Source organism: Camelina sativa, chromosome 4, assembly GCF_000633955.1.
Source record: "Camelina sativa cultivar DH55 chromosome 4, Cs, whole genome shotgun sequence".
NCBI lineage: Eukaryota > Viridiplantae > Streptophyta > Magnoliopsida > Brassicales > Brassicaceae > Camelina > Camelina sativa.
This window is the reverse complement of record NC_025688.1, coordinates 24,889,301-24,916,606: the sequence shown is the minus strand read 5'-3', so window position 1 is coordinate 24,916,606 and position 27,306 is coordinate 24,889,301. Positions and strand designations below refer to the sequence as shown.

Genomic DNA, 27,306 nt, shown 5'->3' with positions numbered 1-27,306 from the left:
CAAACACATGCGACGAGAGCTTGTGTGATAGTAAAGCAGCCGTGGTTTTAACGGTGTGGAAGAAGTCCCTTCTCTTCAACTGCGACGGATTCACAGTTTACAACGCCAATGGAGAGCTTGTCTTTAGAGTCGACAACTACATGAATTGTCCTAGAGACAACATCGTCCTTATGGACGCTTCCGGTTTACCCCTCCTCTCCGTCCGCCGCAAGGTACTTTTTTCATTTTCTTGATAATATTCTTGTCATGATTTGAGACATTTAATTATAGTGATGTCAACCACAATTATTATGAAACTAATCTTAAATTTGCTTTTTCTTGTTAATTGAATTGAACAGAAGTTGAGTTTGGGAGATTGCTGGATGGTATACGATGGAGAAACCGAGAGAGACCCGATATTGACGGCAAGAAAGAACGTTAACATAATAACAAACCGGAGGACCTTGGCGTGGGTTAGCTCAAAGAGGACGATATTGTACGAGATAGAAGGATCATATAGTCAAAGAAGCTGCAAAATATTGGACGAGAGGAGAAACAAGAAGAAAACGGCGGAGATCAAGAGGAAAGAGACGGTGATCGGAGGAGTTGCCTTTGGCAAAGATGTGTTTAAACTTATAGTTGAATCGGAGATGGAGCCTCGTGTGGCCATGGCATTGACCATCATCCTTGACCAAATGTTTAGATCTTCTTGAATTTTCCTTTTTTTTTTTTACGGTTTAAAATTTACGTGTATATTAGTTACTTTTTGTTATGTAATTTATGCATTGTGTTCCTTCCTAAATGTACACATGATCAGAGACAACCTTTAGTGCAAAATAAAAAGAAAAGACACATAGTTTTTTAAAAAACTTTTGGCCTTTGGGACTACAAAAATGCAATTGTCGATGGATATTTTTAGAGACAAATCAACAATGATGGCTTTGGTAGAGGCTGATGATGATTAAGTCGGCTATATTTTATAATTTTGTCGGTCATGAAAGTTTGATGTCATGTTAACCAGCAAAATAAATTACTAAAATGATTTGATACAAATACTCTTTAACATATTTGCTACAACAGAGTTAGTTTCTGTTGTAAGAAAAGAAAAAAAAGACTTGAGTTTCATAATATCAAGTTTTGTGCTTTGGTCAAACTAGTATTTAATAAAAGGACTTGCACTCCAGTAATGGAGGAGCTGTTGAAGGCCACCAAGACCGATTTAGCTAAAAATCAACTACAACACACTTCTTTAAGTGGGAAACAAAAAGAAAGCCTCGGATAGGGTGAAGTAAATTTTAAGCTAAGCTCGGTTCTTAAGACCTTTTGATTTGATAATCATAAGAAGAGACTTGGGAGTCGAAGAACGCATTTAGAGATTTGATGCAGCTAAGATGCCTGTCTTGAACGGCTTATAGTTCCAAAATTATTTATCTAAATAGTGGAATTGCAAAATCATTATAAAATAGAGATTTTGAACTTAAACAAGTATCATCTATTTTTCATCTCGTTGGAAGCAGAAAAGCAATATTTTGGTGTACAATCTTAATTTGATACAAAACTTATACTACTATTACGATATTTGCACCCCATTTACATAGTTAAGTTTTGATGCAAAAGCACAAAATCATCGGTTTATAAAGTTGGAGGTCAAAATTTGTGATTATTGGCCAAAATTACCAAACTAGTTGGGATACACTACAATAGTAAATTTTTTTAAAAACCATTTCTCTCTTTTTACTATATTTTGGATAAAATGATGTGATAAAAATAACGTTATTATTATAAACTTGCGTAGTTAGAATTTGCCGCTAAATGAAAAATTTCGAATCTAAAATTAAAATTTGAAAACCGCGTAAATAGTACATTAGCGCTAAATTATGATTTTGGCATAAAATTGACAAAATTAGAGTTTCGGGCTGAATTATAAAATCATGATACCAAATTTGCGTTAAAAAATTGATCCTAAGTTGTAAAGTTACACAACCAAAACTGTTTTTTCTTCATTGTACTCAAGATTTGATGCCAAAAACCGCATAACCATAGTTTTTTTTTTCATTCCAGTATATGTTGATTCACCGCGAGACATACACACACACCTAAAGCTTCTTACACTTTTTAAAGCCCTTAAAACAAAAACAAAAAATATCGAAAAAATTAAACTTTATAGAAAGAGGCAAATAAAAAGAAAAAAAAAGTTGTCACATTATAGAAAAATGTCATAAACCTAAACTATTTTGTTCTTATGATAAAATCCAATTAATTCCGCATAGATTCAGATTAGCCCATTTGGAGCCTTTAGTTGGCTGTTGTTGTTGGCAACAACAGTTTCTTGGAATTAATAAAAAAAGCAAGCTTTTTTGGATTTGATTTGATGATGGAAGGAAGAAGAATCATAGCAAACCCTAGACCTTGCGGCGGTAGAAGAGTTGTCGCCAAGAAGAGGTCTCGTCCCGATGGATTCGTCAACAGCGTTAAAAAGCTTCAACGCCGAGAAATTTCGTCTCGTATGGATCGAGCTTTCTCAATCAGCACCGCTCAAGAGAGATTCCGCAACATGCGTCTCGTGGTATGTTGTATTATCTTCTTCTGATTTCTTCGATTTTGGTTAGTTTGGTTCTCCCAACTCCGCCAAAGTCTGAATCTTTTTGGATTTTTTGGTGGGTTCAGGAGCAATATGATACGCACGATCCTAAAGGGTACTGTTTAGTTTCATTACCTAATTTGTTGAAACGAAGCAAAGTTATTGAGATTGTCGCTGCTCGAGACATTGTCTTTACTCTTACTCAATCTGGTGTCTGTGCTTCTTTTAGCAGAGGTACTTACTAACCCCTAACTCTTTTATTTGGGTGTGTTGTTGTGTCACTGTGATTTTTGATGGGAGTTGTTGTTTTTTATGTAATTGCAGATACGAATAAAAGGGTTTGCTTTTTAAATGTTAGTCCTGATGAAGTCATCCGGAGTTTGTTCTACAACAAGAACAATGATTCTCTCATTACTGTTTCTGTTTACGCCTCTGACAATTACAGCTCCTTGAAATGCAGATCCACTAGAATCGAGTATGTCTACTTACTCTTGTGTTTGTTGTCATGGTCTTCTTAAGTTATTAGTTCTCAGATTTGTGAAAGTAATATTTTTTTTAATTCTTTTTGGGTACTGTTAGGTATATTCTGAGAGGTCAAGCAGACGCAGGATTTGCTCTTTTTGAATCTGAATCACTAAAGTGGCCAGGTTTTGTTGAGTTTGATGATGTTAATGGGAAGGTGCTGACATATTCTGCACAGGATAGGTATTTCTCTCGTCTTTATTATTCAGAATGTGTTGACTTGAAGTTCCCTCAACTGAGCCACAGTCTTACTCTGCAGTGTTTACAAGGTGTTTGATCTAAAAAACTATGCATTGCTGTATTCGATATCGGACAAAAATGTTCAGGAGATTAAGATCAGGTGAATTTTCTACATCTTTCTATGTGTCTCGTTTACAAATGTTGAAGTGAGTTGATTCATAGTGTTTTCTTGATTGGGATTGAAGACTTGTCACTCTTAACTTGTGCATGCATTTTAACTTGCACCAGTCCAGGGATAATGCTGTTGATTTTCAAGAGAGCTGCGAGTCATGTTCCTTTGAAGGTTCTGTCAATTGAAGATGGCACGCTTCTCAAGTCCTTCAATCATTTGCTTCACCGAAACAAGAAAGTTGATTTCATTGAACAATTCAATGAAAAGCTTCTAGTTAAGCAAGAGAACGAGAATCTCCAAATACTTGACGTGAGTGGTGTTTTGTTCTTTGTTCAAACCGTTTTATATATTTTGCGTTTTTAATGTTTCTAATACAGTTTTATGTTCTTAAAAGGTTCGAAATGCTGAGCTGATAGAAGTTAGTAGAACTGAGTTCATGACACCATCAGCATTCATATTTTTGTATGAGAACCAGTTGTTTCTAACATTCCGGAACCGTAATGTCTCTGTGTGGAATTTCCGCGGTGAGCTTGTGACCTCGTTTGAAGATCATCTTCTTTGGCATCCAGACTGTAACACAAACAACATCTACATAACAAGCGATCAGGATCTGATCATCTCATATTGCAAGGCAGATACCGAAGAACAGTGGATAGAAGGAAATGGTAAGTAGACTCATCATCCACCCTTTCAAATCAAGAAACCTCGTTATAGAAATGCTCTGATTTGTTGTTGTGCTATTGAGACATTGTTGTGATTTTGGCTGATTATGCAGCGGGGTCAATTAACATAAGCAATATCTTGACTGGTAAATGCTTAGCTAAGATAAAAGCAAATAATGGCCCTCCTAAGGAAGAAGACAGCAGCAGTAGTGATTTGGGGAACTCCATGCAAAGGAGAAGTGTGGTTGCTGAGGCTTTGGAAGACATAACCGCTCTCTTCTACGACGAAGAACGGAACGAAATATACACAGGAAACAGACACGGCCTTCTCCATGTCTGGTCTAATTGAAGCTACCCGTCATTTGTTTCTTTACATTAAGCAGCTTTGAGGTTTCTGTATCTTGTTCTGTTTTTCAACTGTGTAATATGATCTGTAATTTACTGTGTTTGAGCAGCAATTGTGGTTGTAATGAAGCAGCAAATATTTGGGGGGAATTTGGCTCCCCATTTATGTACACTAGTATGATCATTTGTCTACTTAGAATATTAAATTTAAGAGATTGGTTTACAAATTTGATATTGTCATTTGTCCAAATATTAACAAGCGATCCATGATCTGATCATCTGAGATTGCAAAGCAGATTACCGAGGATCAGTAGATAGAAGGAAATGGTAAGCAGACTTGAATCAAGAAACCCTATATGAAACTGTTCAGCGTGGTCTGATTTTCTTGACATTGTCGTAGTTTTGGTTGTTTATGCTGCGGAGTCGATTAACATAAGCAATATATCTTAACTAGTAAATGCTTAGCTAAAATAAAAGCAAGTAATGTCCCTCAGAAGGAAGACGCGTGCAATAGTAGTGGTTCGGGGAACTCCAAGCAAAGGAAAAGTGTGGTTGTATGAATGAAACATACATGTATCAGCGGTTTACATTAATCAGCTTTGGAGATCTCTGTATCTTGTCCTGTTTTCTCAATTGTGTAATACCATGTGATCTGTAATTTACTTGTCTATTTGAATAGCAATTGTGGTTATAACGTAGCAGCAAATAATACATTTGCATTCTCTTCAATTGGACAAACAAGCTGTTCAGTTTCTTTTATATAAGTAAAAATATCTCTTTAAGCACACAGAATAAGACACCAAGATGATGGTGGTGACAAGAAATTTGAGCCGTCAGCTTCAAAACTCCAAAGAGAAGCCTGATGGGTAATAGAAGCTTGCAATTTGCCAGAGGTCAGAACTGAGATTTGTCAAGGCTGTCAAAGTAGGGATGATCCGTAGCTGCTTTTGCTGAGATTCTATCAGCTGGATTGTACTTCAGCATTTGCTGCATTTGATCAAAAAATGTTCAAACAAATTATCATTAACTAGGAACCCCAACAGAAAGAATCTGACTTTTAATCTACTAAAGAGATCAGAGAATCTTAGGCCACAGACTAATCCAGCAATGGTCATATTTGAAAAAAAGCATTACCGTGAGAAGATCAATCCCTTCAGGAGATAGTGATGGAACAGCACGTGATAAGTCTTGCGATTCCCACTTTGGATAGACATGCCAGTCACGCAATGCCATTACACCCGGCCATTGCTGCTCAGTTGGTGTTCCTAGCAATCTCCAGAACCAAAAACAAAACCATGTTTTAAGATACACATTAGATTGATACTAGAGAGTCCCTATGTTCTAAATAAGTTCACAAGAACTGAACCTAAATGAACTAAGGTGCTAGACTGATTCCTAGGCATAAAAAAAACTATGAAGCAGATACCTGAAAATCTGAAGCAGCTGCTGAAACTCAGAATCACCAGGGAAAAGAGCTTGCCTCCTAATCATCTCAGCTGCAAAAAAAAAGAAGTGGTAAACATCATTAACGCAAAAATAGCAGAACAAAGACGGATTCAAAAGGGTATTATAAAACACGATAGAGCACTAACCAAATATACAACCAACAGACCACATATCAACAGCAGTAGAGTAATGAGTAGAACCAAGCAAAACCTCAGGAGCTCTGTACCATAACGTAACAATCTCATGAGTATAAGCCTTGAGAGGCACAGTGAACGCACGGCTAAGACCCAAATCAGCAATCTTAAGAATCCCTTTATCCTTATCCAAAAGAAGATTCTGCGGTTTAAGATCACGGTGAAGCACACCATGGCTATGACAATGAGCCACACCTTTCAAAAGCTGAAACATAAACCTCTGCACAAGTGAAGCCTCAAGCGGTCTAGGATTCGAACCTTTCCTATGAGAATCTATAAATTTCTTGAGATCAGTGTCGAGATACTCGAAAACGAGGTAGAGATTTGATTTGGGAGAGTGAGTAACAACAGGTGGAGACGACGGTGAGAATGAGATCGAGGAGTCTTTGGATTGAAGAACATGTTCGACGCAGAGGAGACGAACGATGTAGATTGATTGAGAAAGCATCTGGAGAAGAGAGATCTCGCGAAGTGCCGTTGGTGGTATACCTTCTTCGTCCATCTCGAGTCTCGTCTTCTTCAGGGCGACGAGTTTACCGGTGGTTTTCTCCATGGCTTTGTATACTTTACCGTAGGTTCCTTCACCGACCTTCTCGAGCTTCTCGTACTTGTCCATTGATTGAGATTGAGGATTTTGAGTTTTGGGGGTCTTCTTTATAAACCCTAAATCCCCAATTTTGGATTTTTTAGATCTGGTAAAGGCGCCTCTTTGATGATTTAACGTTAACGATTTTTTTTTTTTTTTCTTCACGTGTTTTCTCGTGTTTCCCGCTCCTTTATGACTTTGAATCCCTCGCACGCTTCGCACGTACGAGTAATATTTTTATTAGTCAAGGCTATTTAAAAAAAAAAAAAATTCATGATGAGTTCAAATGTTGATGATAATATGACTCTCAAGCTCTGTATATATAAGCCAAAACTTTTAAATTTGTGCTTGTAGTGAGACTTAAAACAATCTCCCACGAGAGTGTCCATTTTCAATTGAAAAAGGTTAGCACAAAAATATAACAAAATCGATTACGCCAAACAAGAGAAATTATAAACCAAACAATATCAAAATTATTCAATATATATTTGTTTATTGATTAATTTATCAATCTTTACAAAGATATTATTTTACCGGTTGAAATACATAAAAACCAAGATATATTCAAAATGCAAATGACAAAAGGTCATAATTAATCTTGATTAAGATTAATATTCGATGTCAATTGATGACCAAATAAAATTTTCTGATCCCTAGAACCTAAAAAAGAACTAAAACATGTTTATTGATCATGAGGGTTAAGCATGTGATGTAATCTTATACTACTAAANAAAAAAAAAAAAAAAAAAAAAAAAAAAAAAAAAAAAAAAAAAAACGATACCCATGAGATCTATGCTTCTCTCTCAAAACGACACTTTACTACAAAACCGTTTCCAATCTCCATAGATTCCGGCTGACGCTGGCTTCTCCGGCGTCGGTCGGCCCCTTTTCTCTTTTCAGTTTTTCAATTTATCTTTCTGCATAGTTTTTACCTAGTTATTTCGGCAAATCGATTCTCCGATTCTCCATCCTTTACTCTTTTGGCAAGATGATGTGGACAGATCTGAGTCCATCAATTTTACTAGTACCTTTCCCGACTTGTGTGGTGTTTCATCACATCCAAACTTCACCGGGAGTCTTGCCTTTGAGGTGGAAAAGGGTTGTGTCGTCTCTTCTTTGTCGCGGTTGGAATTTTTTCCAGATTCGCGTTTTCATTCTCTTCTTCTCGAAGAGTGTTTTTCTGACCCTACTCAAACCTCAGGCTAAGAGTAATTGTGTCAGTCTCTTTCAATCTCCGATTGATGTTTTTTGTTTCATCTCCCATATATGCTATGTTCTTTCTAATTTGTTAAAAAATTACATGAGAAACAGAGAACAAATTAAGATTTGGAATCCGGGAGTGACTGTTGGTGATTCCATTATTTGGGAGAGTTTAGGACTTCATTGGTGTATTATTGTATCAAAATTGAATGAGGGTTTGATCACATATAGGCGACAATATATCATTGATAATTGTCAGATATGGAGTTTGAAGAATGTTTTAACAAAGCGTCGATGGAACTATATTGTCATGATAGGGTCACAAGAAATTAGTGTTATATTTGATGATGCCCATGTGGCGTTTTGGATTGAGGTTGCTCAAGAGATGGGAACGATTCCTATGGCAATGATTTTACTTTTGACTATGCAGTCTAACAACTTCTGACTATGATTATTCAAATCCCTAGCATTTTGAGTGTTGTTGTTGATGGTGTTGGTCAAAGTACAAGATTACGCAAAGTTTTGTGGCCTTCCCTCGTGAGTCTTAGTGTTTTATTGAATTTTATCAAGAAGATCTTCCCAAAAGATGTTATGGTGGAGAAACTATTCGTGATATGTCAAAGAATTTTACAAAGTCAAGATATATCATAAAGGCTTTGATACGGAAGCATTGGTACCATTATGTCTACATTCCAAAGTTAAGTTCGGACACATTGGGTTTACAGTTATGGTTTTGTAAAAAGTTCAGCCACAAAACGCTGAATGCAAATCGTAAAAATAAAAAATCAAATATGAAGTTCGACAATAACCGATCATATGAACAGTTAGCGAGTAAGACTACTCTTCGGAAAGCATCGTCAATCTCCCTTCTGCTGCTGTATTTTTCTCAGTGTATGGCGCATATATCTGCGTATGTAATAATTGTGTTCCAGTAATTTTGTACGACGTCTTTGTAAATTACTCTTTAAAATTAAATGAAAGTTTGATTTGCGGAAAAAACAAAATATACTTGTGATGCTCATTTATGTTACAAGGACACTCAAAACACATGGCTTTCTAAACAATATATGAAGTCATGTAATTTCAGAAAGTCATAAAATCATCAAAAGAATTCTATGTAATTTAAGGGATTAACTGAGGTCAAAAATAAAATAAAATAAGGGATTAACTCAAAAAAATAAGAATGGATGAGAAAATAACTGTTTAAAAAAAAGTATAAAGAGAAAAATAAAGATCAAAAGCAAAAGAATGTGCTTCATGTGGATTATAAACAAAGGTTCATTTGTTTAATACTAAAAAAAAGTATTGGACAACAAGAACTAAAATGAAATTTAGATTAACAAAGTAAATGAAAACAAGAAAACAACATTCAATGGTAGGTATTGACTAAGGAAAGAAAATAGTGAACCGAAATACTCCTTCGGTCTCTAAAAGATTGATGTTTAGAATCTTTTACATATTTTAATAAAACAATGATTACTGTGTTTAAATATATTTTTTTCTTTGACTAAAAAGATATTATTTAATTTTAAATCAATAGCAATTCAAAATTTTAAATATTTTCAATGATTACTTTTTAAAGTTTACAAAATATGTTATAAAAAAACTATAAAAGTTGATTATGAACCACGGTTAACTGCTTTACAATGTGGTCAACAAAGTTATCTGCACACCATTTTTTATTTTTAATTATTTCACTTCAAAGATACGGATTAGCATGATACTGTACTTTGTTTTAGTATAAACATATAATATACTGTATGTAGAGGTAAAATCCATAATTTAATTGTGCGTTACATGTTGAAAAAGTCTCAAACTCAAACCTAACCATCCATCCCTACAAAAAAAACACATTTATTGTAAAATATTAAATGTAAGGAAAATAAAAATACGTATGTAAAGGCAAAAAAGACAGCTCTAATTGAGCGATGGCATGGGTGACACGTGTTCAGTTTTAGCGGCGTTAAAGATACTACGGTCTACGTAGTCTCGCACATACCCCAAAGTTTCTCCCCGAGTAGTAATAATAATGTTCTTCACCACTCATTGCTATTGGAGAGGTAAATTATAAATCCATATGAAATTATAAATTTTAAAAATCAAAATACATATATTTTGAAATAATATATTTTATCCATATATTTGAATCTTTTTATTTTACATTTTTAAATTTATTTAAATACATTTAAAACATAATATAAATTTTGAAATTTAAAAATAAATCATTAAATGAATAACATGAAATTTTAACAAGTATTTATAAATCATATAACCAATAATACATACTTTTAATAAGTATTTTAAAATCAATAATTAAATAACATATAATTTTTATTTGCATTTCCAAATTTATTAAAATCATAAAACCAATAACCTTATATATACACACAAAAAGAATCAAACGGCGACGGTTGATTTCAACCTTTTGTAATAAAAACCAGAGAGATCCACGCTGTCACTTATTACACAAACTTTTTATAGTTTCTTTCTTCTGTCTGTGAGTTGAAAATTACATATTTTTTTCTTTTCTTTCCCAGAAGATAAATAATTGTTTTTTTTTCACCTAATAAACAAAAAAAAAAGAAGAGGAAAAAAACCAAAAAAGAAAAGAAAAAAAAAAAAAAAAAAGTCTGGCGTCTTTCCTGCAGAATTCATATTTGGTGTCTGCTGCTGGCTTTCTCTTTCTCTCTCTACTTTCTGCGATTTCCATCAAAACAAACCCTTTTTGCGCAACCATCTTGGTTTTGGGGGTTCTTGTACAGAGAAGAAGATACAAAGCCACACACACACACACACCTAAAAAGAAACCTCATGTCTGGTTTGTATAATAACTCCTCTTACTTCTCTCCTGCTCGAGCTGCTTCTCCTCAGATTAGAAGCACTCCTGAGATCGACAGGTTTTGTTTTCCTTTTTTTCCAAACACTCTTTTTTTTTTTTTTTTTAATTGTGAAAAGGAAAAAAAAACGATCTGTGTTGTGTTCTGTTTCTTGTTTTTAACAGCTCTCAGTACTTGACGGAGCTTCTCGCCGAACATCAAAAGCTTACTCCTTTTATGCAGGTCCTACCCATATGTAGCCGTCTCTTGAATCAAGGTTCCTTCTTTTTCCCCTTTTTACTAATTTTGATTCTGATTCGGATCTAAACTTTTCTTTTGTTTTCCCACACCCCTAAAGTGTATAAATTTATACTCTTTTAGCTCTCTCTCTATCTTCTGTTTTCACCAGATTGGATGGGGGATGATGACTTGATCATGTCATTTGATTTCTTACAAAATGTTCAATTCAGTTAATCTTAATTAGTTCAAGAGAGTGAGATCAAGTTCGTTGATCTGGTTCTTCAATTTTTTGTCTGTTTGAATCCGGCATTACCTTACTTTAGTAGTAGCCTCCTTTTAGAGTGTCAATTGACTTGTGTTGTTGTTCTTACTACTTATTATAAAAGGGTTTCTTGATTTGCAGAGATGTTCAGGGTATCTGGAATGATGTCTAACCAAGGATTTGGTGATTTTGATAGACTTCGACACAGAAGTCCCAGCCCCATGGCTTCTTCTAATCTTATGTCTAATGTCTCTAACACCGGGTTAGGCGGCTGGAACGGCCTCTCTCAGGAGGTATCATCATCTACCTTTTTTTTTTTAATACAACCACTCTATTTCATAACAATAACTTATCCAGCTACACAGTTGTATAGTTGGTGATCTGTTCTAAGCCATGTTCTAATGTTGTCTAGAGTATCACCTTTGCTAGAGTACTAGAATGCTTTTACGCTAGCTTCTGTTAAACATTGTGAGATGATGAGCTAAAACACTCACTTTCTTACAGAGACTTAGTGGAACACCTGGAATGACAATGGATTGGCAAGGTGCACCTGGAAGCCCCAGTTCATACACCGTCAAAAGGATATTGCGTCTGGAGATTCCTGTAGATAACTATCCTAATGTGAGTAGTCTTATTTATGTGTGTTGTTCATCATATGCTCCATCATAGATGGTAATATTTCTCAACTCCCCATTCTCATTTCCTCTGTTTTGTCAGTTCAATTTTGTTGGACGACTTCTTGGCCCTAGAGGCAACTCTTTAAAACGCGTTGAAGCTACCACAGGTTGCCGTGTATTCATCAGAGGGAAAGGATCAATCAAGGATCCTGAAAAGGTGAGATCCATGAAACATTTAGGGACTTTGTCAAACACTTTCACAAATTAACCAACCAGTTGAGTCCAATATTGGTGTTTTGGCGTTTATAAGAGTATTGAATAACATGTTTACTACTCGTGTTTTTGATGATATAATGTAGGAAGATAAACTAAGGGGAAGACCGGGCTATGAACACCTGAATGAGCAGCTTCACATCTTAATAGAGGCAGATCTTCCAGCGAGTATCGTGGAGATACGTCTGCGACAAGCTCAAGAAATAATAGAAGAGTTACTAAAGCCTGTGGTAACACTCATTCTTCTCTTCCATTACTTTTAAGTTATTTCTTCTATTATATGTTTTTGGTATCAGTACAAGGCATTAAGAGAATAGTCCTCGTCTTCCATGAAGGGTATTAAAATGAAAGGACACGTTTTTATTTTAGGTTTTTTCCGTAGCTGTTTTGTCTCAGTGAGACTATTAGTTATTACCTGTAGGGCCTCTATTGTTTTGTCTCAGCGTCCATATTTCAGTACCATTCTTTGGAGTTTGTGGTTAGTGTTCAATTATGCAGACATGTACATGTGTGACCACTACTGTGACGACCAACACCAGTCAAACAAAGTAGCGATTGGTGTATTCGCACACGCCAAAAATATGCCATCTTGTATTCAAACACTTACATTGTTATGTCATTTGACTATTCTATGTTATCAAAATGCAATAACATTTGTTTATTTGTTTGTTATAATGAAGGATGAGTCGCAAGATTTTATAAAGAGACAGCAGCTGAGGGAACTAGCGTTGCTAAACTCGAACAACCTGAGAGAAGAAAGTCCAGGTCCAAGCGGAGGTGGAAGCGTTTCGCCTTTCAATTCAAGTGGTAAACGCCCCAAAACAGGATGCTAAGAAGCGTTTTGTTTGTCTCGCCCGAAACAACATGCTCCTTTAAAAGCCTTATAATGGTTTCTTCAACCAAAAGAACATGTCTGCATGCATACACAGACGCACATGTGTATATTTGGTTTCTCCAGTTGTGGCTGCAATGGTGGTGGTCTGGTCTTAAGCCTCCCTGGTCTCTCTCTGGTGAGTGACCCTGTGTGGCCCTTTTTCCTTTTTTCTTCCATTATGTTTTTTTTTTCTTTGGTCGTCTTTATGAGAGACGACGTCAGAGATTCATTACAGATTATTTAAAAAAAAGATTCATGCAAAAAAAAAAAAAAAATTAAGGAAGAAGGTATGAGACATATATATTATATATAGGGAGAAAATAGATGTGGTGGCTTGGGAGGGTAAAGGGCGAGGGTTGAAATTCTTATTGTAAAAACATAAACCAAAAAAAACAACAAACATTTATTGGATTGATTCTTATCTTTTGATTTTTCATTTTTGAGACTTTGATGTAAAAGTTTGGTTCTTTTTCATTTTCAAATATATCTTTTTTTGTCAGTTACAATCATATTTTATATTTTAACAGGATTACTTTGCTACAAATATTAGAAATTGTAAAACTAACACAATCTGTTTTCTAGAACTGCGGTTTGATTTGTTCAGACATTGATTGTTGTATAACTTCAGTTGAGGCATACCCTTGTGTACGAAAGAAAAAGTGGTTAAAGTAAAAAAGTCTTAGGGAACAAAGTACATAGGATTAGGAATCTTAAAGGTACGATCCCCTGAATATTCTCCTTGTAAGTCACTCCACTGATCGCCTACATTACCCCAAATCCTGTAACCTTGTTCCATCATTTCCTTTCTGATTCTTGATTTGTATGTTATTGCGCTTTGTCTTTTGTTATCTGCTGTCCTGCAAGTACGTAGAATATTTCGTCCAACATTGTATGTGACTTGATATTCCAAAAATAAATCTTTAAAATAATTAAGTAAGCCTCTCTTACCTCATAATCAACCTTTCATAACCAGTATATCCTTGGTTATGCAAATTTTCTTGTGTAGCCTGACGAAGTGTCTCTTCATCTCTTCCAGTTACTAGGAAAACCTTGAAGCCTGTTTCTATTAGTGTATTAAACAATTCAAGAACAGGTTGTATTGCTGGACACTCTCCTTTCATCGACCATGTTCTAAATCCGGTTGGATCATAAGGGTCGCATCTACATATTAACAAATTAAACATATTATTTAATTTGGTATCCAAGAATTTTTCGGATCATAGGTCTAGGAATGAAGCGTGTACGTACCCGTATCTCTTAAGCCGATAGTAAAAGACGTTTGACAAGCAAGTATCATCAACATCCAAGATCCATGCGTCCATGCCATCACCAGGAAGGACTATCTCATTGAGATAAACCTTAATTTGGTCCACAATTAACTGGACGTCTCTGTCATATTGACCAGCTAGCATATATACCTCAACGTAACGGAGACATTGCAGAGGAACTATGCGCCACAAACGTACATTGTTGGTCTCTACTCCTAGTCTCCAGCTCAAGCAATAGCTAGCACCATAGTTTCCGTCCATCGGCCATGGGCTTGTGCTGGTTGCCACTGAGGATATTGTGAGAAAGATGAGAAGCAACGTCTCTTTCCTACTCGTATGATCCATTGCTCTTGATTCTTCTACTTTATCTACGCACGCGTGAAGGTTTTATGCAAAGATAAGTAGAGATATGAGTAAAAATGTGTAGGGAAAAACTAGTGACTAGTGAGCAAAACTTGTTAAGAAAGGAAATTGACATAATACAAGAGGAGAGAGTTCACACAAAGATAGAGATCGAGAAAGAGAGAGCTTCGTTACTGGTGAAACAAGAAGACTAATGCTTGTAGTAATGCTTGAAAAGTGAAGATCAGAGTAATAATACCTAGAGTGGTGGTGGATCAGCTTAGTTAGTAATTTAGTATTGTAGTCGTGTTATAGACTAGTATTTAAAGAGTTTTGGTTCGGTAGAAGATTCCGGATGAGGTTTCATCCACTAAGTCGCACCATTTTTTACGACCAATTAACTTAAATTATGAGGTAAGCAAAAGTATTATTTAAATTTTTGAAATGGGGTCAAAACCAGCACCGAACATATTCACTAACACACATCTATCGCCACTATTTATATTCTGAACACATTCACATCCTCTACTATCTATAAAGTGGCGCATGATATCTTTTAGTTAGTTCTATATAACACTATTACACTAGGTGGATGAGCTCACTAGATTTTTTTGTATTTCCTCACTAATTTCCACGTTCATATCCAAGTTTTTGTTTTAACGATCATCTGATTTTGGTTCAACAAGTTACATTTGTCAGTCTCCGAGCTCATGCGATATATTAGAGAAAAAAAAATATATATATATACAAATTTGCAATATAGTCTTAGCTAGGAGGGTGTTATTGACTTATTGCTAATTATCAAGATACCAATAGATACAAATTTGTCAAACCAACAAAAAATGGACCGACCAAACAAGATTGGATGCTGACAAGGATTAGATTGTTATTAAATTTTTGTCAACAGAAAAGTGGATGACACGTACGTTAGTAGTCTAATGGAAAATGTAAAGGACACCAACTAATGAAGTTTAGAGTTTGTCTGTCAACACTACTAAATTGGCAAATTCCGTTAAGAGATGTTGCCTTTAATCATTAAAAACTTAAAAAGAATGCTTCAACTACTTAACTAAAACATCACCATTGCGCAACAACAACCAATTATCTTATCTCTCACTAACGCTCCTTCGGATATTTTTTTTTTACTTCCACTCCTTTCTTTGAATTTTCATAGATTTGAATCCCACTCACAACACATTATTTTTCTATCTTTTAACAAATTATTATTTAGAAAATGCTAAGTGGTTTATAATTTGTTGATTAAACATTTCTTAGCAATTTAGGCGATTAAAATCTATAAATAGCATAATATTATTATTAACAAACTTCTTCTTCTCTCTCACTGAGCCGTCCATCTTCCTTCGTGGTACTTCTCTCTTACTATATAAGAGCCACCACCGAGCTCTTTCTTCTTCTTCGCTCTCTTCACTTATCATATAAACATGTTAAAACCACAATCAAGAAGACTTGGCAGATGGAACCAATAAAAAAACCATTTTAAAATATAGCCTCCTGAATATATAATTGCTGACTTGCACTCACATGAATATTCAGATGATTACATCTAATTTGCACTTAATACAGACCATCCACCAATATAGTTTGTGTAGGAAGCCTCAGATAGCGTGTCAGTATTTCAATTGGTCTCCATTGTGAAAAAACCAATTATCTTATCTCTCACTAACGCTCCTGGGTCATGCCTGTTCATATGCATGAAAATTACTGGTAACAAAACACAACTTCTGTTTTGTCACACACAAGTTCAGTCCTTCACAACCCAAAAAAAAAACATATTATTGAATACCAAAACACAGCAGAAAGTAAAAAGAAACTCAACAGCACCAACATCATCATATGGTTCTGTTAAATTTGAAGGTGTGATATCTTCTCTCTTATCTCTTTCTCAATCCCTAATACAAACGATGAACCCTAGCTGATAAGATCGGAGTTACAGTTCTCCTCTCTTATCACCATGAACAGAGACGCAGCTCTGATCTAACAAACTCACACAATCTGATGCCCTTTACAATACTACTCTATCTCTATTTATACTCTTCATTCTATTCACACTTTTTTTCCGCTCTTCACACGTGCCTTTCTCTCCCACGTACGTATCAGGTTCTTTATCAAGTAAGATAGTAGGCATCACAATGCAAGAAGTCCCATATGGCTCGAACCTTTCAGTGTCTGCTCCTGCAGATCACAAAGTGTAATCACCATAAGCCTCACTTGCGATAAAGTATATAATATATATAAGATACAAGAACACAACAAAAATTACCTGTAACTTAGCAACCAATCTCGTTTTTGCTTCTAATCATCCCGTTTTGTCCTTCTACGCCTCCTCCTATCTACATCTATGTCTATATGGCTTCTTTATTATTAGTATTTCTATTTCAGCAAGTCTCAACATGTTTTGATCAAATAGACGCTTTTCTAAACTACTTTGTTATATCCTTTTGCCTCGTGCCAGTTTCTTGATCTGGACCAAACTTGGAACATAAGAGCACACATTATCTAGCCAACTGTTTTTGTATGCAGGTACTCCGAGATCAAAATCTTTTGAGTATCCAGCCTCTCCAATGATCTTAATAAATGGTTTGGGACATTCTCCAGGCTCAGAGTCATAGCCATAGTATCTACCAACACACATGAAGCCTTTCTTCTCCTCGTCAATGAAGAAACAGTCTGGAGAATTTATCCCAAGCTCCGAATCAATTCGCAAGAACTTGCTCCACGACACCGTTTCGGCCTCGATCTTAGTTGTAATCCATATCTCAAACTCAAAATCATAGTGGTGGTAAAATAAAGCTGCAATCTTCTCTTCTTTAACACAAGATAAATGTACATATGCATATTGACGATCCCTAACGCATGATGGCAGAGGCAGAAGCGGCCCAAATCTTTCTTTTGTAAAATCAAAACAGATTATGCGATCCTTGCAACCTTCTGAGCTCCTTTCTGTAGCACACCAGTAACTGTTTCCCTTAAGAGAAACGCTACTGCTTGAACAATATATTCCCCAGTGTGGAGCGACGTCAAGGGTTGTCCACAAACCAGAATCAAAATCGTACATCTCGTACCAAAAAAATTTCTCTTCGGGATCTCTGTAGTGAAAATAATCTACAAACCTCAACAACTTAAGGCTGCGACAAGATTCCTTATCCTCGTATCCGAGAGTATAATTGAAATATCCTTGTGGAAGGTGAGTATATCTGAGTTTGATCCACCTTGTTTGCCCCCAATACGGATTCCAAACCACAATCCTTGTAACGTCTTTCAAGAAGAAGCATAACAATAAACCCTCATAGTGGTCAATTCGGGATATGTTGACTTGATTGTTAAGGAAACTAAGTTTACCTTTGAGATCTATGCATGGATCAACGTCAAACACCCGCTCATTAAATAAATACTGTGACGCTGCACTACGATCATCATTGACTCCCCTTTTCTTATTAATTTGCCCATGTGCATCTTCTTAAAGCTCTCACTTTGGGATAGGTTGTTCCAACTTTTGCAGGTTAGTCTCACAGCCTTCAGAGATTTCATGGAAAGCCTATTAATAATATCCTCCATCAAATCCCTTGGAAGATCGGAGATCATCGTCGTCGTCGTCATCGTTTCAAATGGCAACCAAATGTGTGGTTCTTTGTTTCCTCTGATTTCTTGCGGCTAAGGTAAAGAAAAAAAAGTATACGACACATAGACTGTGCAGATACATAAATAACCCTAAATAAAGTTGGGCCTAGCGTGGGCTCAGAATCTAGTCAGTCTTTAGATGTTATTATTACTTACAAAAATTCATTAGAGTCGCTTAAGATAATCGGCTTGTATATTGTATGATTAGAGTGTTTTTTTTGGGTCACACTTGGGGTTAAAACTTAAACCCAAAATATTTTATTGTATACCAAAACACAGGAGAGAGTATCTTTGACCTACGACTCCGGTTTATGTAGATAGTAGTAGTTCTAACGCTTCAGCATAGTTTATAGTCGGGCTTTAGATGTATCTAGTAGCCCTTGGATGTTACTTATCTCCATCTCCTACCCAAAATGGAAACACAAGGCTAGAAATCCAAGAGAGGCTGCATAAGTATTATTCAAGATAACATATCATAATCAACATTAATGCAGGACTAATCAACAATCAAATGTCTTGCAGGATTAAGCTCAGCCTGTGGAACAAAAAACAAAGTGAATATCAGTGATGAGATGTTAGAAGACAAATCATGTAAAAAAATGTGGCTAACATAAAGTTAATATCAGTGATGAGATGTATCTTATATTCTAAGAACAATAACATAGAATAATAATTAATTATATATATATATAAAATTAAATTTATAATTATAAAAGAAATATGGAGTTCAAACAAAAAAAATCAAAAGATATATTATAAAATACCAAAACTAAGCAGCAAAGAAAACATATAGGGAAAATTATCACATGTGTCTAACGCATATACATTTCTCACACCTAGCTAGCCTATTAGTACTGAATAGTTGGAATATACGGAGGATTTGACATAGTTTGTTCTGATGTTGCTTACATGAGTCTTGTCTTTGCTCAGAAGCTCAAGACTTACGTTTGAACTTCCATGATTTTTTTTGAAAAAGAAGGAAAACAAAACAACATGATGCACTCAGTCATCAAAATCATCATCATCAAGTCATTATCCTATCAAAAAATTACAATAGACATCTGTGTACTGTAAGTGTTGTGAATAGCTAATCAATGATCCTCATTGTATCTATGTAAGATCCCTTCAGATTAAAAAGAAAAAGAGAGAGGGAGAGAGATAGATATTGCGATGCATCTTCTCTGACTCCAATGTATTGTTGAGTTTTACAAAAAAACTATTTCTTTGCCGCCAAATCTGCACCACTCACGTATCTTGCTACAAACGAGACTAGCCTGAAAGGAGCACCTATGAGTGGAGCGTCCACCAGAGGCACACCAGCACTTGCTTCGTCTTCTCTGGCTACTACAACCTGTGATTCCACGTCTACTTCCCCATTAGCATTCAGAGAAACGGGCACTGTTTCTTCAATTTGGCCTTCTGACAAGTTCCTCTCTACCAATGCAGTATCCATGTCCCTAGAGTTATCAATTCTAATCAACTCGTCGTGTATGGGTATTTCTTCTAAGGATTCAGACTTCTCTACTTCAATGGCTAGGCTCTCAGGGGATGAAGTAGAAGCATTCTGTGATTGGTTGAGCTTAATACACAACTCGTTCACCTTACAACGTAATAATCATAACCAGTGAGATTTTCAATCATTCAACACCAAAGTAAAGTAGATCTATAGCCCTGCACCGTACCTTTTCAACAAGTTCAGCATTTTCAGTGATAAGCTTTTCAACTAGAGTACACGCTGCTTCAATCTGTGAGTTTAATTCTTCCTCAGAAGCACCCTGTATCAATCATCAGAAACCGTTTCATCGATTTCTGAGTCTCTTGAAGATTGTAAAGTATTCAAAGTCTAACCTTTGCGTTACTCTCATGGTTTTCATGCTGGACTTGATTATTGGATACAGGTTCCTTAAGACTCTGATTCTGCTCTAGAAGATTACTCTTAGATTCTTCCAACTCCGTAACCTGCCAAGCTTTGTTTTAATCTTCATATCAGACTAAATCTATGCAGTATTATGCATAGCCGTTTCCTATTTTACACGAATACAATCACTAAAAGTTCACTTAGGAGGCTAGAGTATCGTGTTCAGATGCAATTTCGTAAACCATCCTTGGAAATGAGAAAAACAAATATGTGACACATACCTGTGCCTGTAGCCTTGCAATTTCACTGTTTAGGCTAGAGATCATTTCTCTGGATGACTTCTGCAAGATTTAATGTGTATGATGAGTAAAAAAAATGGCCATCTTAGTCAAGAGACTCAACTTAAAATGAGTACCAAGGTTTTCTAGTGTAAGATAGAGTTACCTCCACAGCCACCGAGGATTCTTCATCATGTTGAAGTTGTTGAACTTTCTTCTCTAGACTTGCCTGATTGAAAACCATGCAATTTTTACTAAGATTAGGCAACGGCAATGCATTATAACAGAAGAAAATGCAACTTTCATCTCCAATGAATGGAGACATACCTCTTTCTCAGTGAAGGTAGATCTTTCATCTATCAGTTGTCTCATCTGGGATTCTGTACTGGACTGTCAAATTTATATATATATGTCAGAATTAAACAGTATCTTCCTGCATATGATATGAGATGTAACATATATAGCAATCTGATATGTCCTGACAACATGACTTTCTTTCACGTTAGCTAAGACCAATTCCAAGTCTATTATGCAAAACACTGGTAGGTGCTAATTTACATTCTGAAGAGATAATTATAAAACAAACCAAGTTGAACAGGAAAGCAACTTTCATATGATCACACAAAGGAGAAACTGTAGTACTAAACTAACGCTCCCGGTGCTAAAGATTCTCACCATTTCACGAAGAAGCATGTCGTTCTTGTTTTTGTACTGCACAAGTCGTTCCTCCAACTTTTCCTGTATAAAAAACAATGTTATTTTGACATTCAACTTGCATATGATCCTACAACATAAGAAAGCTATGGATACGGCTTTATGTTATTTCTTCACTAACCTCATTTTGTATGTGAGCTTCGTTTTCTGTTCTCAAACGTAAGAGATTTTGTTCTAACAGTGCCTGTAATACATCATATCATTTTGATCTTTAGCTTGCAGACAGTGCAGAAAAATAGCAAAGCTATGGATACGGCATCATTTTTTATGTAATTTCTTTGCCAACCTCATTTTGTATGTGAGCTTCTGTCTCTGTTTTCAAATGCACAAGCCTTTCTTCTAACAGAGCCTGTAATACATCATGTTATTTTGACCTTCAGCTTGCAGATAGTGCAGAAAATAGCAAAGTTATGGATAAGGCATCATTTTTTATGTAATTTTCTTTACCAACCTCTTTTTGTATGTGAGCTTCATTCTCTGTTTTCAAATGCACAAGCCTTTCTTCTAACAGTGCCTGTAATACATCATGTTATTTTGACCTTCAGCTAGTAGATAATGCAGCAGAATAGCAAAGCTAAGGATACAGCCTCATTTTATATGTTATGCCTTCACCAACCTCATTGTGTATGTGAGCTTCATTTTCTGTTCTCAAATGCGCAAGCCTTTCTTCTAACATTGCCTTTGAAACACAACGTTATTTTGACCTTCAGCTAGTAGATAATGCAGCAAAATAGAAAAGCTATGGATACATCATCATTTTATATGTTATTCCTTCACCAACCTGATTTTTTATATGAGCTTCATTCTCTGTTCTCAAATGCACAAGCCTTTCTTCTAACAGTGCCTGTAAAACACCATGTTATTTAGATCTCTCAGCTTGCAGATGTAGCAGGAAACAGAAAAGTAATGAAAAAGGCTTTAGTATATTCTTCACTAACCTCTTGCTGTAGGTGAGCTTCATTCTCAGTTTCCAAGCGTCTAACATTTTCTTCAAAACCAGCCTATTAAGCCATGACAGTTCATTATCTAAGGTTTAAGAATGAACTGAGAACAAAGAAAGTTTGCAAAGAGGAGACTATCACCTCTTTCTGAAGGTAGGAGCCATTTTCATCACGTAACTGTTTGATTGTTTCTTCCAGCAGCGCCTACAACAGCATTACAAAATAGTTTCGGAATCCAAGAAGATTGTAAACAAGAGACTCATCATGGTTATAAGGAAACAAAATGTCGATCTTGCAATCGATCGGGTGAACAATGACAGACAGAAACTACTGTTAACAAATACTTATCAGCCAATTCAAAGATAGAAATGCAAGACTTTTATTTTCCTCTTTCTACAGACAACAAACAATGCAGTACTGCTCTTCTTTTATGTTTCTCATCTACAATAATCTACTCTGACAAGTAGATACAGCAAATAACGGATTAACATACAAGACACAGTGGGAACATCTGACCTCATTTGTGTGAGACTTGTCCACAACACCGGAATCATCTGCCTGCTTGAAATAAGAAGATTTTAAAAGTATCAGACCATGAGAGGCTCACCTCACTTGCACTATCCCATATCTACCATCTCTATACAACACAAACGGATTACAAGTAGACTCTAGACATATGGATTACAATAAGCAAACACCCGCATAGTAAAAGGATTGCATTCAATCAAACCATACAATGGTTGGGATAAACAAAATCAACAATATCAAACTGCATTGACATTTAACTCAAAGTTAATGTAATCAAAAGTTTAACCCAATGTGCTATCATCAACCAAGAGAAGAGAATGAATTCAGTGTAGTAGTAATGTTGCAATCGATCTTACAGCTGTGACGACATGATTGATCTGGTGAGATGGTTGGGACTCATGGGCATCTGGACCTCCGCTAATAAGAGCAATGTCACCATCTCCGATATGATTATCATCAGGAGCGGTCGTCGTTACACCGTCGTCTGCACGTTTATTACTATTATCATTATTATTAATTTGCTTGTTCTTCTTCTTCTTGTTTCTCTTCTTCTTCTTCTCGTCTTCCATTACCCTGAGATCCACCAGCTTCCAAAACGTATCAGTTATCGATTGGAAACCCCAACAAGAGAAAAAATAAAAATAAAAATCAAAACTTTATCTCATCAAAAACTAAGCAAAAGTCTATGAAACGAAGTCAGATCTGAATGAATCCGCGTAGAGAAGAAGATATATATATATATATATATAGAGAGAGAGAGAGAGAGAGAGAGAGAAAGAAATCGAGTTGGAGAAATGCGTGATTCGTAAAGCTCACTTTGCGAGGGAGGCAGATGAATGGGGGATGGCTAGTGATGATAATACGACACGAAATCGAAACCTTAGCGCTGAACGGGGGAATAAAACGGGGAAAGGACAAAACTTTGTCGAACAAAGTTCGCTAAACGTAAAAAAACAAAAGTCTTTTTTTTTTTGTTTTTAAGTCGGGGGACGTCTTACCAGACCCATCTTCTCTAGTCCACATAGAGAGAGAGAGAGAGAGAGAGTTGAATTCAAAGGACTTCTCTAAAGGTGGGTAATGTGCAATTGCTCTTCTTCCTTGTTCCTCCTTTCTCTTCCAGTCCTCCTCAATGCTCGACTGGTGGTGAAACCCAATTCAGAGAATTGTGTTAGATGGAGGCTCATCAATTCATTAACGAGGAATCATGTCTCAGTCCACAAAATTGATACTTTTTCCTCGTCGAGAAGAGGAGCTGCTCGATGTTCGGATAAGTCTGCGTTTCTCGGGCAATTCAGCTTTAGAGAGAAATCGAGTGACAACAATTTCGTGTCTTGTTTGCGTTCATCGTCACTACCTAGTGAAGAAGATCAAACTGTGGAGAGTGGAAGCGCAGAATTACCACGAGAGGGTGATTTGATTCGACTAGTTGATGGAAACGATCTGAGTAACAACAACACTGCTTCGAGAGGATTTAAACAGACGACGGCGAGATCGAATCTTGTTGCTAAGCAAGTTGTTAGTATTCAGTCAGCTCTGAGTTTAGGATTTATCTCTCAGCTCTGGGTTGACACTACTTCTGTAAGTTCTTTTTCTTAAAGTCATTACCTTTGGTTCCATCATTACTGAGTTTCAAAGTCTGCCTCTTTTTTTTTTTTTACCAAATTTGGGTACTGCAATGAGCTGGATCATTCTGAGATTTTTTGTTTCAGTGGTTGGTTTTGGTGGTTGATATTAAACCAAGTTTGCTATCTGGAGAATCTGACAGATTCATGCTCAAAGACATTACCAGGGTACTACTAACTACTGTGTTTGGTTTCCTTTTTTTTTGTTGAAACTGACTTCCTCTGGAGATGAGTCTACTACATCTCAAGTTTATAGTTAAGATCTTTGTAGGTGGGTGATGTTGTGCTTGTAAACAATGAGACTGTATTGGATACTGAATTCAAGATGGTTGGACTTGAAACACTGGTATATATATATTTTATAGTCTTCTTATGTCTCTTTTTATGTGCTGTCTTGTGACTTACCCACCTTTAAGCAAGTCTTAAGATTGAGTTCTCATCTTTTGTTTTAGGTAGGTTACAGAGTAGTGACACAAGGAGGCCGAAACATTGGAAAGGTGTTTAGTAATCATTCTATATCTTATTCAGTGATGATGTCTGTCTCTTTGCCAATATCTAGCTAAAAAGCATATGATTGATTTTAGGTTCGAGGTTACTCATTCAACATTAACTCAGGAATAGTTGAATCGCTTGAGCTCGATTCCTTCGGGGTAACCATCATACCATCAAGCCTGGTGGGTCAACTTATCCCTTCCTGTTCCCTTCTTGCTTAAAACGAAGCACAAGTATATAATCTAGGACTAGCACAATGTTATGATTAACTACTGCGTATGTGATAATGCAGGTGAGTACATACAGATTAGATGTCGAAGACATAATCGAGGTCTTACAAGACATAGTTGTGGTTCACGAAGCTGCAGCCTCTAGAAAACAGAGGTTGACTAAGGTATAGGTCTTGTAATGGCATGCCTTGGGATTTTTATGTAGTGTTAAATAGATGATTGAAGAAAGATTTTTAATTACAGGGACTCTGGGATACTCAGTTTGGTAGTGAATACTCTGATGATGAAGAGCTTGAAAGTTCATCCTATAGAAGACGGCGAAGGAGAAACAATAGATCCAGTAGGAAAGAAAGAGATTTGGATGATGAAGAATGGGACATATTCGGCTAGAAGTTATGAATCTATTGTTTATCATTCAGCTTAGGTCTCCCGCTGTGTCTGATAGAGAAAATGAATATAAGATTATTCAAACATGACTTTGTTCACAATGATATACATGTCTAATGCGATGACTTGTATACATGTCATGTTCACAATGATGCTATACATGTTTTGTGACTTGTTCCTCCGTATCGGATAGAGAACATATAAATCCTCTGTTTTCAGCAGTCTCTTTTTTTTTTTTTGCAGTTCAATCTCTGTTCTCAGCAGTCTCATATTGATACTTATCGACCAATATCACATACACAAAAATCTAAAACAAAACAATAAAAAAACTTCAAAATTTGGTAAAATCTGCAAGAAAGTTGAGTTGACAGTTTGGACAAAGAGAAGCAAAATAAATAAGAGCTACAAACACCTAAATCAGTAAATACCCCTACTTACTAGTCTCTAAGACACTGAACGATATCCTTAAACAACATCAGAGCCAGAACATTCTCAGAATGCTGGCAAATGGACATAGAGCTCCTGATAAATCAATCAGAGCCTCTCTATGTCTTCACATGGGTCTCATGAAATAGAAAGACACACAGAGATTTCCTTAACAGAACTTCCAGTGGTTGTCGCAGTTAACACATGTAACATAAGTCGTCATCGGCTCATCAGCACTTCTTGTTTGCATCTGATAGTAGGTGCATTTGCGCTGACCACACCGCCCGCACTTGAACTGGTCAGTAGATGCTTTTGCTGCAAGACCACGCTCACAATCAAACAGATATTTCTCTTTGATCTGGTTGTTTTCTTGTTTCCTCTTGTCGCTTGCCATTTCTTCAGCTGACAATGTGATGAGTTTCTCTGGTGAAATCTCCCCGGTGAGAACCCTTCTTCTTAAGTCTGGGTTGTTACTGTCCCTCAGGTTGAACATTATAGATCTGTACTTGAGCTTCTGAGCTCCAGTTGAGCGACCCAATTTCTCAAACATGAGTGATTCCACTGAGACAGCAACACGGAGTGGATCACTTGCAGTTACTGACTCTCTCTCATAGTCATCAGCTTCTCCAGCAACCTTGACGAAGGCATCCGCAAGCAACTCACGGATTTTGTCACGCACAGGATCATTGCATCTGAGCATTGAAGTTAGTTTTGGAGGAGCATTAGGTGCCTTGGCTGGAGCTTTCATACTTGATTGGCTTTCCTTTGAGACTTTTTCATCCTTTACAGCCTGACCACGGAAATCTATCTTGGCTCCATTGGTGACTTTGTTGTCTGGTTCCTTAGTCTCTATCTTGACACCAACTTTGTAGTCTGAATCCTTTCTCACAACCTTGACACCGGTAGTGACTTTGTTGTCTGGTTCCTTTCTCTCTATCTTGACACCGGTAGTGACTTTGCTGTCTGTTTCCTTTCTCTCAACCTTGATACTCTTAGCCGAATCACCCCTCTGAAGTTTCTGGACTTTAACAGGAGCGGGATTTGAAGGCTTCTCAACATCCATCTTATTCACCTTAGCCTCTTTGACAGTTGCAGCTTTACAACCGTTTGTGCTTTCGGTTTTCTTAGCCTTGGCAGTCTCTTCAATGACAACTTTCTTCCATACCTCAAGCAGATCAGTAGCTACGGTTTTGATATCCTCAACAGGATGTTTTGCAAGAGACCTCAGCTTCTTTCCCACCTGCAAGCAAGTAAAGAATATAACTTTATCTAAGGCAATACACGCACTATCAACATTCCCGAGGATAAAGTATCAACAATAAGCGTATAGCATACTTTTCCAAACCACGACAAACCAAAAAAAAATGTATGTCTATAATGCCATGACTCGATTCATTATATAAACAAGTGCAATCATTGATCACTCTCAAGTAAATCATATGTGCCAAATTTGGGTTTGTTTCCCTTACCCTAACATGTAGAGCTGAGTTCAATGTCCAAACTGGGTTTTGATTTCTCATACAAAAGCACTAAGCAGTTTGGTCAAGCTTCTTCATCTGTTGATTTAAAGTTACTCTTTTCTTCAAAAAAATCAGATGAAATCAATTTAACCCTAATTAAGAATCTAAGGTA

The 27,306-nt window shown here is 36.3% G+C and overlaps 9 protein-coding genes across 16 annotated transcripts in view; 4 read left to right on the top strand and 5 right to left on the bottom strand.

Moving 5' to 3' along the window:
- On the top strand, window positions 1-816 carry LOC104782306 (protein LURP-one-related 8; the record flags this gene model as incomplete). The annotated part of the gene is given in 2 exon segments (XM_010507202.1): window positions 1-212; window positions 339-816. Coding segments are annotated over 2 exon segments (566 nt in total), but the record flags the coding sequence as incomplete, so codon positions are not given.
- LOC104782305 lies at window positions 2,163-4,652 on the top strand. The gene is made up of 8 exons (XM_010507201.2): window positions 2,163-2,545; window positions 2,647-2,794; window positions 2,885-3,035; window positions 3,140-3,265; window positions 3,342-3,422; window positions 3,551-3,743; window positions 3,829-4,099; window positions 4,210-4,652. Exons 1-8 carry the CDS (start codon window positions 2,351-2,353, stop codon window positions 4,443-4,445), a joined length of 1,401 nt encoding a protein of 466 aa, XP_010505503.1. The 5' UTR covers window positions 2,163-2,350; the 3' UTR covers window positions 4,446-4,652.
- LOC104782304 (cyclin-dependent kinase B1-2) lies at window positions 5,090-6,756 on the bottom strand. The gene is made up of 4 exons (XM_010507200.2): window positions 6,034-6,756; window positions 5,868-5,937; window positions 5,576-5,714; window positions 5,090-5,428 (listed from the first exon to the last, which is right to left on the bottom strand). Exons 1-4 carry the CDS (start codon window positions 6,695-6,697, stop codon window positions 5,336-5,338), a joined length of 966 nt encoding a protein of 321 aa, XP_010505502.1. The 5' UTR covers window positions 6,698-6,756; the 3' UTR covers window positions 5,090-5,335.
- On the top strand, window positions 10,504-13,224 carry LOC104782303 (KH domain-containing protein At2g38610). Its single transcript, XM_010507198.2, has 7 exons — window positions 10,504-10,764; window positions 10,869-10,960; window positions 11,327-11,478; window positions 11,690-11,806; window positions 11,903-12,019; window positions 12,162-12,305; window positions 12,756-13,224. Exons 1-7 carry the CDS (start codon window positions 10,679-10,681, stop codon window positions 12,906-12,908), a joined length of 861 nt encoding a protein of 286 aa, XP_010505500.1. The 5' UTR covers window positions 10,504-10,678; the 3' UTR covers window positions 12,909-13,224.
- Window positions 13,489-14,843, bottom strand: LOC104782302 (acid phosphatase 1-like). 2 transcript variants are annotated; one of them, XM_010507197.1, is made up of 4 exons: window positions 14,819-14,843; window positions 14,198-14,585; window positions 13,898-14,110; window positions 13,489-13,806 (listed from the first exon to the last, which is right to left on the bottom strand). In XM_010507197.1, exons 2-4 carry the CDS (start codon window positions 14,560-14,562, stop codon window positions 13,629-13,631), a joined length of 756 nt encoding a protein of 251 aa, XP_010505499.1. In that variant the 5' UTR covers window positions 14,563-14,585; window positions 14,819-14,843; the 3' UTR covers window positions 13,489-13,628. The 2 variants fall into 2 exon arrangements, with proteins under 2 accessions (XP_010505499.1, XP_010505498.1); XM_010507196.1 differs by having other exon boundaries at window positions 14,720-14,834.
- Window positions 16,899-18,015, bottom strand: LOC109132614 (putative F-box protein At5g41510). The gene has a single exon (XM_019244374.1). It carries the CDS (start codon window positions 17,633-17,635, stop codon window positions 17,009-17,011), a length of 627 nt encoding a protein of 208 aa, XP_019099919.1. The 5' UTR covers window positions 17,636-18,015; the 3' UTR covers window positions 16,899-17,008.
- On the bottom strand, window positions 19,205-23,431 carry LOC104782299 (putative leucine-rich repeat-containing protein DDB_G0290503). Of its 5 annotated transcripts, none has more exons than XM_010507190.1 (17): window positions 23,334-23,431; window positions 22,874-23,104; window positions 22,506-22,550; window positions 22,131-22,193; window positions 21,987-22,049; window positions 21,830-21,892; window positions 21,665-21,727; window positions 21,500-21,562; window positions 21,335-21,397; window positions 21,170-21,232; window positions 21,010-21,072; window positions 20,662-20,724; window positions 20,501-20,563; window positions 20,338-20,397; window positions 20,047-20,157; window positions 19,881-19,973; window positions 19,205-19,798 (listed from the first exon to the last, which is right to left on the bottom strand). In XM_010507190.1, the coding sequence occupies exons 2-17, from the start codon at window positions 23,084-23,086 to the stop codon at window positions 19,415-19,417; spliced, it is 1,536 nt and encodes a 511-aa protein (XP_010505492.1). In that variant the 5' UTR covers window positions 23,087-23,104; window positions 23,334-23,431; the 3' UTR covers window positions 19,205-19,414. The 5 variants fall into 5 exon arrangements, with proteins under 5 accessions (XP_010505492.1, XP_010505493.1, XP_010505491.1 ...); XM_010507191.1 differs by having other exon boundaries at window positions 22,874-23,090; window positions 23,334-23,429; XM_010507189.1 differs by lacking the exon at window positions 23,334-23,431 and having other exon boundaries at window positions 22,874-23,219.
- On the top strand, window positions 23,497-25,476 carry LOC104782300. Its single transcript, XM_010507194.2, has 7 exons — window positions 23,497-24,095; window positions 24,227-24,307; window positions 24,411-24,485; window positions 24,592-24,636; window positions 24,724-24,813; window positions 24,924-25,025; window positions 25,105-25,476. The coding sequence occupies exons 1-7, from the start codon at window positions 23,595-23,597 to the stop codon at window positions 25,249-25,251; spliced, it is 1,041 nt and encodes a 346-aa protein (XP_010505496.1). The 5' UTR covers window positions 23,497-23,594; the 3' UTR covers window positions 25,252-25,476.
- Window positions 25,557-27,306, bottom strand: part of LOC109124785 (transcription elongation factor TFIIS-like) — an 8,806-nt gene continuing 7,056 nt past the window's right edge. For 2 of the 3 annotated variants that reach the window (XM_010507185.2, XM_019244965.1), the window contains one exon: window positions 25,557-26,566. In XM_010507185.2, coding sequence (XP_010505487.1) covers window positions 25,844-26,566 — 723 coding nt within the window. In that variant the 3' untranslated portion in view covers window positions 25,557-25,843. Of the gene's footprint in view, window positions 26,915-27,143; window positions 27,267-27,306 lie in introns of those variants that run through there. The other variant, XM_010507188.2, reaches the window with a different exon arrangement.

What these genes read in the sequence shown, in the direction of transcription:
- LOC104782305 (XM_010507201.2), top strand. Translation starts at nt 2,351, where the DNA reads ATGATGGAAGGAAGAAGAATCATAGCAAACCCTAGACCTTGCGGCGGT. An exon ending in TCCGCAACATGCGTCTCGTG is followed by an intron (nt 2,546 to 2,646) that starts GTATGTTGTATT and finishes TGGTGGGTTCAG; the next exon opens with GAGCAATATGATACGCACGA. An exon ending in ACAGTGGATAGAAGGAAATG is followed by an intron (nt 4,100 to 4,209) that starts GTAAGTAGACTC and finishes CTGATTATGCAG; the next exon opens with CGGGGTCAATTAACATAAGC.
- LOC104782304 (XM_010507200.2), bottom strand. Translation starts at nt 6,697, where the DNA reads ATGGACAAGTACGAGAAGCTCGAGAAGGTCGGTGAAGGAACCTACGGT. An exon ending in CAGCTGCTTCAGATTTTCAG is followed by an intron (nt 5,715 to 5,867) that starts GTATCTGCTTCA and finishes TTGGTTCTGGAG; the next exon opens with ATTGCTAGGAACACCAACTG. An exon ending in AAGGGATTGATCTTCTCACG is followed by an intron (nt 5,429 to 5,575) that starts GTAATGCTTTTT and finishes GATCAAATGCAG; the next exon opens with CAAATGCTGAAGTACAATCC.
- LOC104782303 (XM_010507198.2), top strand. Translation starts at nt 10,679, where the DNA reads ATGTCTGGTTTGTATAATAACTCCTCTTACTTCTCTCCTGCTCGAGCT. An exon ending in GGAACGGCCTCTCTCAGGAG is followed by an intron (nt 11,479 to 11,689) that starts GTATCATCATCT and finishes ACTTTCTTACAG; the next exon opens with AGACTTAGTGGAACACCTGG. An exon ending in CAATCAAGGATCCTGAAAAG is followed by an intron (nt 12,020 to 12,161) that starts GTGAGATCCATG and finishes GATATAATGTAG; the next exon opens with GAAGATAAACTAAGGGGAAG.
- LOC104782302 (XM_010507197.1), bottom strand. Translation starts at nt 14,562, where the DNA reads ATGGATCATACGAGTAGGAAAGAGACGTTGCTTCTCATCTTTCTCACA. An exon ending in TATCGGCTTAAGAGATACGG is followed by an intron (nt 14,111 to 14,197) that starts GTACGTACACGC and finishes GTTAATATGTAG; the next exon opens with ATGCGACCCTTATGATCCAA. An exon ending in TATGAAAGGTTGATTATGAG is followed by an intron (nt 13,807 to 13,897) that starts GTAAGAGAGGCT and finishes ACGTACTTGCAG; the next exon opens with GACAGCAGATAACAAAAGAC.
- LOC109132614 (XM_019244374.1), bottom strand. Translation starts at nt 17,635, where the DNA reads ATGTACGATTTTGATTCTGGTTTGTGGACAACCCTTGACGTCGCTCCA.
- LOC104782299 (XM_010507190.1), bottom strand. Translation starts at nt 23,086, where the DNA reads ATGGAAGACGAGAAGAAGAAGAAGAGAAACAAGAAGAAGAAGAACAAG. An exon ending in ACAAGTCTCACACAAATGAG is followed by an intron (nt 22,194 to 22,505) that starts GTCAGATGTTCC and finishes ATGCTGTTGTAG; the next exon opens with GCGCTGCTGGAAGAAACAAT. An exon ending in AAGCTCACATACAAAATGAG is followed by an intron (nt 21,073 to 21,169) that starts GTTAGTGAAGAA and finishes TTTTTTATACAG; the next exon opens with GAAAAGTTGGAGGAACGACT.
- LOC104782300 (XM_010507194.2), top strand. Translation starts at nt 23,595, where the DNA reads ATGTGCAATTGCTCTTCTTCCTTGTTCCTCCTTTCTCTTCCAGTCCTC. An exon ending in TCTGGGTTGACACTACTTCT is followed by an intron (nt 24,096 to 24,226) that starts GTAAGTTCTTTT and finishes TTTTTGTTTCAG; the next exon opens with TGGTTGGTTTTGGTGGTTGA. An exon ending in CCATCATACCATCAAGCCTG is followed by an intron (nt 24,814 to 24,923) that starts GTGGGTCAACTT and finishes GTGATAATGCAG; the next exon opens with GTGAGTACATACAGATTAGA.